This window comes from Aspergillus fijiensis (genome assembly GCF_003184825.1).
Source record: "Aspergillus fijiensis CBS 313.89 unplaced genomic scaffold BO72scaffold_20, whole genome shotgun sequence".
NCBI classification, from domain to species: Eukaryota; Fungi; Ascomycota; class Eurotiomycetes; order Eurotiales; family Aspergillaceae; genus Aspergillus; species Aspergillus fijiensis.
Genome location: NW_024468996.1, coordinates 382309 through 390913, shown reverse-complemented (window position 1 = coordinate 390913; position 8605 = coordinate 382309). Strand labels below are relative to the sequence as shown.

General features: G+C 43.2%; 1 protein-coding gene across 1 annotated transcript; it reads left to right on the top strand.

The window, feature by feature from the left end:
- Positions 1 to 3670: 3670 nt before the first annotated feature.
- On the top strand, positions 3671 to 5557 carry BO72DRAFT_98160 (putative APSES transcription factor Xbp1). Its single transcript, XM_040950855.1, has 5 exons — positions 3671 to 4265; positions 4320 to 4438; positions 4493 to 4577; positions 4637 to 4910; positions 4992 to 5557. The coding sequence occupies exons 1-5, from the start codon at positions 3935 to 3937 to the stop codon at positions 5470 to 5472; spliced, it is 1290 nt and encodes a 429-aa protein (XP_040801885.1). The 5' UTR covers positions 3671 to 3934; the 3' UTR covers positions 5473 to 5557.
- The last annotated feature ends 3048 nt before the right edge of the window (positions 5558 to 8605 follow it).

The following is an 8605-nucleotide window of genomic DNA, read 5'->3' as shown; positions in this document are numbered from 1 at the left end:
ATAATATTCTAATTTAGATAATAATAACAAAAAATTTATATATCTTTTATTTAATAAAAAAAATATAGTTTTTATTATATTAATATTTTTTAATAATAATAATCTTAACAAGCCGAAACTCTATAATTAAATAGTTAATTAATATCTAATTTAAAAAAAGCCTATAGTTAAAGCAACAGTCAATAATTTTATAAAAGTTTTTAATCTTAATTTTCTATCGAATACAAAAAATATTTCCGCGTTTAAAAGTCTTTTAAAAAATAAATATTATATAGTTTAGTTTATTAATAATTATATATAGGGTCTTTGTATATTAGTACTCGAAGTCTATTTTTTAAATATTAATAAATTATTTAGTATAATATTCTTATTCTGTTACTAACACCTGCTGTATAATATAGAAAAATAATTTCTAAATAAAAATAAGAAAAATATTATTTTTATATTGAAACTGTTTATATAATAGCTTTTCGACAAGATAATTTATAAAAAATTAATAAATATTTATTAAACTATAAATTAACTTTAGTTTTTTTATTATTTTAATATATTAATTATCCCTACTGTTGCTTTAATTTATCGATTTTTTTTTTTATATTTTAATCCGTTTCTTGTAATGTTAATTTCTATATTTCTTATTTTTATTACTGTTTTTTACTTTAGTATACGCCCTTATGGCGACGCGTCCTCGCCTTTCTATAAAGAAGAATATTATATTTAACTTCTTAATATTCTATTAGATTAGCGGAGTAATACCCTCTCTCACTGCCTTCAAGCTGGTAATATTATATAGACAGTTAAGCTAGCAAACCTTAGAAGAATCAACAATCAGTTATCTATTTATTACTTCCTTGAAGGCTCGGAGCCAACATTTAATTAATTTTAAAATATATTTAATAAATATACAGCTTTAAAAACTGTTAGTAAATATTATATATTAATTTTTAATAGTTATAATAATTATATAATTTAACAGTTTAATTAATTTTATATAATATAAAAAATTATTTTTTTATATATATTAGTTTATTTATTATATAAACTATAGCTGCTTAATATTATATATTTTAAACTGTTAAAAAAGTTATATAGCTAGTATATATCTAAGATTATTTATTATAAAAAAAATTAATTATTAAATTTAATTTTTTACAGCTATATTATAATATATATACTAAGACTTTTTTTAATATTAATATACTTAATAGATTCTATACTATTGGTTTTATTTTTTTAAATTTTTAAAAAATTCTTTTAATACTATAGATTTAGTTAAAAATATTAAGTCTACTAATATTCTTATATTCTACTTAGTTTTTTTATCTCGGAAAAACATCTACAAATTTATATAAACTTAAAAAACAGAAATAAGAACTATAAAAACTTACAGATTAAAATCTGATATTAATAGTTTTATACAAAGTTATTAAGAAAGTAATTAAAACTACAGAATAGTTTATATAAAATATAGTTCTGCTTTAATAATAAGTTAAGCAGTTCCAGTCTATTTAAGTAAGTAAAAAAAAAAAAAAAATTTTATATTATTATATACAGTATAAAGATATTTTAACAGGCTAAAAAAACTTTAATATAATTTAGGCGCGAGAAGTTAAAGTAATTCAAACCACGGTATTAAGACCAGTTAAAATACATCAGCCAGTCCGCTGTAGTATATATAAAAATAAAGAATATAATTACTTAAAATATTTTTATAAAAATAATAAGAATTAATATATATAGTCTTTTATTAGTAGTTTAATAGTCTCAGGAAGCGGCCAGCGAGGCAGTCAGCAAGGCGGCGGCAGACCGCCGCCGGCTCGGTGTCGCGCCGGCTCGGTATCCGATTATGTTACGGTAAGTTAGTTAACTAACTACTTATGCTGAGTCATGCTCATTTCTCTGAGTATGCTCCATGGGTAAATGAACTATGCGGATCTTGAAGGTTGCTAGAGGATCGAACAATAATAGAAAGATGAAGAGGCATTAGAGCAAGAGAGAGCAATTGCTCATGAAAGGGTTGCCGTTTGCTTCTAAATGGGTCACCTGTCAATGCACGCACTACCGATAGAGAAAGGGTGGAGTAAGAAAGAAGAACAAAATGACGTAACATACTACAGTTCATCAGTTGTGAAGTTCGTCCCTTCCCTACCGTGAACGGAAAAGGATTTTGAGGACCACGGAGATGATTTCCGATGATGCTGCCATCGGCTTGCCGCGAAGGTGAAAGGGAAAACCCGGGTGGGTTGACAGAATTTTGGTGTCTGACATCTCTTTTGGTCAAGCGTTGGGACTCTTGTCACTTGCACTGTACTGTATGTACACTATAACAACGTTGACGGAAACCTGCACGGCAAAAAAAAAGGAAGGCGAAGAAAAGGGTATAGAATCCTTAATAGACGACGGGTGAAGGTGGAAAAAGAGCCCAAAAACCAGGAAGAAACAAGAAAAAACGAAAACGATATAGAAAAAAAGAAAAACAAAAAGAAAAAGAAAAGAAAAAAACAAAAGAAAGACCACGAAGGGAGAACGATAATGCTATTCATGACCTATAATTCGTTGAATTGTTGGGTTGTTGAACTGATCATACAAAAATTGGCAACCAACGACAACTTATTATTACAGAGAGCTAAGCTAAGCCTGCTTCCAGGTAAGTTAATTTGTGGTAACTGGAGGTTAACTTACTTTCCGCACTGCAGGGGGCAGGTGCCCGCTAACTTACTGTTCCTCCTCCTAGTTAAGTTAATACCCGTGACTAACTACCTTAGTCTAGTAGTCTTCCTCCCTCCGCTTCTCCCTCCGCTTCTCCCTCCGCTTGCTCTGAGAGTGAATCCATCTCTCTCAATTTGGAATGACCTCCTTTACCTTTACGTCACAACTCTCATCCATGATCTATTCATCCATACCCTGATTCAGCCACCACAAATAACTCCGTTCTTTGACTTTCACCTGTTTTTGGTGACCAGCGAATTGACGACCCCACCACAAGCAGCCCTCATGGTTTGCCGGAAAGACATGTCCGCCAGCATACGAGCAAGAACCAATTGTGTCTCACAAAAGCTGGGTGTTCTATCACCTTCCAGACGACTTCGTAGCTCGGAGCTCGATACTTGCGGCTCAGACGCGTTTAGCCATGTTTCAACCAGCCTTGTTACACACTGTTGATTCAAGGAAGAAATGGCTACGGCATCGTCATACTTGTCCCAGCCAATGCTGCCGGCCGGGTGTCACCCTTCGTAGGGAAAGCTTTGCTGAAGGCTGGCTTGCTACTAGCACCACAATCGATGGCTGAAGGGTTACATGCAGCCAGAAAAAGGAACAAGGATTTTAATGGAATTGGTGGCCTGAAGCTTGTTGCTGAGTGTCGGGCGGCGCCGGTCATGACGAGGTCCAGTCGCGGGTGAGACATTGGTGTCGACCTATGCTTGTCTCCCTTTCCATTGCTTCTGGGCACCAGACCTGCCCCGGAAATGACTGCTCGAGACCGTTTGGAAGGTCCAAGTCGTCACAATATGCCTGCTCCCGCGGCCACTCACCGCAAACACAAGTCGAGTCTCTCTGATATTCCAAACCTCAGCCAGCCAATGGGATTGGAAAAAAACAGCACCCCAATCTAGCCAACCGTTGATTATTGTTGAAAGAAAAGTTCATTGAGTTTGGTGCATGTTTCTAGCTGAAACGGTTGTCGGTGAACTGTGTGCAGAACCAATGGCGTTTATTCCAGCCATATTCCTCAACGAACGCATCAAGTCAATGGAAAAAAGTCAGCTTGATATCCATTCCCTTCGCGCTGTTGAAGGAAGTGCCATTTCTGCTCTTCTGCTCTGTGGGATTCTCCGGCTTAAATTCTCCCACAAAGCCCCCTAGACTGCAATCTTTCCTTCCTCCATCCTCTTCCATTTCCAATTCCCACTTCAAGCCCCTCTTGAACATCTTCATGCTGCCCATAAGTGCTTTGCTTAACCCTGAGCCTGAGCCAAGTCGGACACCTTCCTCCAGTATGGCACCACTCAACCAAGCCAGCACCGTGGAGACCGTCGTCCCCAAGACAGCCTCAGCCCAGTGCAAGATGATTAGCGACGCTCCTGAATTGAGATCAGGGCCCCCCCGGGGCCCGATCAACTACCCCCCTTGCGAGTACTACGACGCGAAGCTCTCCGAGATCTACGAAAAGCATGCTATCCGCTTTACCTCCCGTACGCGCCACATTCCGTACAACCCCGCGAGGAGTGACTTCTACGAGCGAACGGGACGGAAAGAAATTGATAGTAAGTTGAGCTCTCTTATTGTAGCCACATGAGTAAGATGCTGACTATGGACAGTCTTCGGGTATGAGTTCAAGGTCCCTGGCGAGGACCAGACGATTCTCATCATATGGGACTACACCACTGGGCTCGTTCGCACGACGGGTATTTTCAAGTGCTACAAGCCCTGGGGCAAGGTACAAACACCCTCTTCCTATTCTTGTCTACATGCTAACCTTGAGATGGGATAGACTCTTCCGGCGAAAGTGCTCAACAAGAACCTTGGCCTCAAGAAGATCTGCCACAAGCTCACGGGCGGAGTGATTGAGTCACAAGGTATTGGACTGTGCTATGCTATTGGAAGACCACCGGCTAATCAATGTTGGGGATCAAAGGATACTACATGCCATTTGGATGTGCCAAAGCCATAGCCAAGAAGTTCTGCTGGCATGTGCGGTACGCCTTCACTCCGATTTTTGGGCCTGACTTCCCCGGCCAATGTCTGCCGCCGGATCATCCCGAATATCGCCAGTGGGAGATTGACCAGCATATCATTCGCGTGGCCGCGGAGGAAGCAAGGGCGCAGCGCTGCGCCGCACTTGCCTACACCCGGCCCTATCCCAGTCCCAGTCCAGATGATGGTGATGATGATGATGATGATGATACAAGGTACGCGAAGCACACCCTCCTCTAATTTCTTTGAGTCTAGCATTCCTTTCCAGTTGTCATACTCACTTAGTTGTTACATAGTTTGGCCGGATACCTCTCATCGAACGATGATGACAACTGCCCGCCGTCTACTGCTAGCAATGGCTGGACACCGATCAATACCCCGCGAATGCAGTTGACTCCTCCGCCCTCTCCATCAAGCCAGGATCATTCATCTCCTCAAGGCTCGCAGGGTGACGAGGCGACCAGCGGTTGGGTTTCTATTGCCCCCACAGCCCTAGCAGAGGCATTGTCCGACGCCCCCGATGCCATGGATGAAGATCCCGATGACACCGAGGTGGAAATGGCCGACAACGCTGGTGATGACCAGCGAGTTACGCTCCCACTGACAGGGGAGTACACGGAGGCAGAAGTCGAGGCTGCGTATATCATGGTGGGAATGAGCAAAGGAGGCCCAATCGACGATAACTATCCCAAAGTCTGTCCGAGATGCCACGCGGTTATCTATATGCAGGAGCTCAGGGAAGCCACCGCTCGTCGGGATGGCTGGCAGGAGAACTGAAATGACCGCTACTGCCGCATGGTCTGGTCTGTCTTGATGACTCTCTCTTCCATGTTTGTTTGCATATTTTCTTTGTTTTGATTGCATGGCGAGGGTGTTGGACTTGGGCAATTTATCAGAATGTTGTATTGTTTTCCTTTGCTGGTTTCTCTTGCTCTGGGAGTTTTGCTCATTTTGGTTTATTTTTTCTTCTTCGGCAGGCTTTGCTTTTTTTTCTATTGAAAAAATGGAAACGCCACGAAAAAAAGGGGGGGGGGGGAGCCACTTGGGAGGAACATAATGAGGGGTAAAGGCCAACCAGGGCGATCAATAGATTTTCCGATAGGTAGTTAGTTTCATTTCCGCTTGTGATTAGCACATAGCGAGGAGACAATAAAGAGGGGGAGAGAAAAGACATTCCAAGTCCAAGTAAGCTTACTCGAAAAGTAGGATCGATTAGATTCTAGTGTCGCATTACACGACAGACTGGCTTACATGGGGAGATAAGCTAAGTCTTTCCCTCGGGATGGACTCTCAATCAGTCAGGTCAGATATCAAGTTCCGCCTCCCCAAGGGTGTCTATCTAGTTGAATTAGACGCCAGAGAACGCCTACCTTCTTCACCGTTAGCCTCTAAATCAGGCTTCTCAGACTTATGGTGGACTGCTACTTCCCCAAGGTTGAGCACGCAATCGCAACAGACAACAGGAGGCTTATGTTACTAAAGAGTGTGGATGCATGCATGCAGCGTCCCAAGAATCCCATCCCAGCTGATTCCTTTTGCGGCACTGACCGTTTGGGCCTTTCTACTGCCGCACTCCCACCATTGCAGATTCAGTAAAAGCGTAGGCAGTAAACGGATTGGAAATGGTTCGTCCCTCCAGACCGATCCTCAACCCTGTGGTCTACGATAGCACGCTAGAGTCCCAATTTAAGCATAATCAGGCCTGCGGTTCTGCCCTCCCCCTCTGGGCCCCTCTGCCCCCCTCCCCTCCTCCATGAAGCAGAAGGCAGAAGGCAGAAGACGAAAGACAAGCACTGCACCCAGCTTTCTGGATCTCCCCCCATCCCCTTGCAGCTACCCCTGCACCCTCCCCCCTCCACCCTTCACCCTCCTCACAAGTACCTTACCCACTATGTAGAGTGCATCCCACTACACCTAGTAATGACCTCTCCCTGCGCTTCAGCATCCAGCATCCAGAGTCCATCCCCACGACTCGAAGCCCCCCCCCACCAAACCCACCAAACGAAACCCGCGAATCCTTTCATCCCCATTCCCAAGGATGACCAGGCACCTAGGTACGATGACGAAATGCCACTGCGCTGCATCATCTGTCGCGTCCCGACCTCCTTCGACTCCCAGACCACCTGATTGGATAAGAGTAGCACGATGCAGGAAACCGCCTCGCAGACGTCCCGGCCAATCCAATCCCGTCAGCTCGTTCTGTCCAGCAGAAGCACTCCACCTTAGTCCATCATGTCCAAGCCCATGCCCTGGCATGCCCTGCATCCACGAAAGCTCGACCTGGCGTGTCAGTTCCGAAGGAGGTCGATGGTCTATCGTCATCGGGGATCGAGGTTTATGCCATGGGCGCCCGGCGGGATATCCACTGCATCCTGCTGTTTTAGCCATTTGCTGCTAGTGTGAGGGTTAGCTCGCTGGGATTGGGCTTTGTTGTCAGCGTTGACCTGATCTTGACCTTGATCTTGATCTTGACCTTGTAGGCTGTTGGACTGCTTGGAGGTGGGGTGGAGTGGAATGTACGTACCTAGTAGTCTGTTGCTTCCGGAGGAAAATAAGTTTATTTTAAGCTTAAATAGCTGTGCCTAGGTTGGTAGGGGTCGTTTTCGGATGAGTGGCGTCATGGCTTACTGGGTTATGGTTTAGGTAGGTAACTTATCTGATAGTACTAGGCCTGAGTGGGTTAATGGTGGTGATGGTAGTGGCGCTGCAGTCGCTTTATCTGATAGTCAAGTACTGTACATGTACCATTGCATGCAGTTGAGGATACACTGCTCTTAATTGGGTTCAGCTGTTGTTTGGGGGGGGGGGGGTTGATTTCAGTTGAGTTTTGGGCCATCCTTTTGGGGAAAATTGAAAACAAAAAAAAAACAGGAAAAGACAGTGAAGAAAAAGGAGAAAAGACAAGAAAAGGAAGACATAGTGCCTCCATTTGGAATTGTTGAAATTGTTGAAATTGTTGCAGAGAAATCAGACCCATCTGCCCCCTCCCCTCCAATATCCACACCGGCATGGACGAGAGAGCCAAAAGCGAGGTCAAGGTAGGTTCAGGTTGAGTCTTGCACACACACTAGTGGTCCCCCTCCATCATGCATTCACTGTCTTCTTCCGCTGTAGCTGAGCCCCATTTGGCCCCTTGTGCACACCACACCAGTATATGCTATATGCTAGACTATATGCTTCTGCCTGCAGTGCTGATGTAGTACCAAACTCCCCGAGACGCAAACCTGACTATCTGACTGGCTGACCGACCGCCAACCCCATCCACTAACCTTTAAGCTTGGGTTGTACATCGACCATGTCAAGACGCACCGGAATCAACCCCGGTAATGCACCTCCACCTCCTACTCCCCCTTCCCTTCCAGAAACCAGGCTACCAACCCCCCCCAAAACCCAGTATAAAAGCCCCCCGTTGGTACGTAGCTCCGCTGTCTAAAGCAGTAAGTCCAGCACGTGTAGAGCAACTTACCTATTTTGCCACCCTGTCTACGGTTGAACAAGCTTTTCTCGGCCCAACTCGGATTTTGCAAAACCTAGATTTTGGTAACTTGCGCGGATGATCGTCCCTTCTGGGCTTTGGTTTGTTTGTTGTCGGATGAGGTTGACAGATATAGGACAGAAGTCGAAATATTGAGTGCCTTGTGATGCTGCGGGGTGGTCGTCCTTTGAGTTTGTTTTTTTTTTTTTTTTTTTTTTTTTTTTTTTTTGTTATGATTGGGGTTTAGCCCTCTTCTTGCTGGTTAGGTGCCTGAATGTGGCAGTAAATAGGCATAGTTTACGCATATCTTCCTCTCCATCAGCGTCGCTAGTTTCCCAAGGGGACGGACTTAGTATCTTACCATGACCATGATCACTGTATCCGATCTGTCTATATTCGAATCCCTTCTAATTACATTATGCCATCTATCCAGAT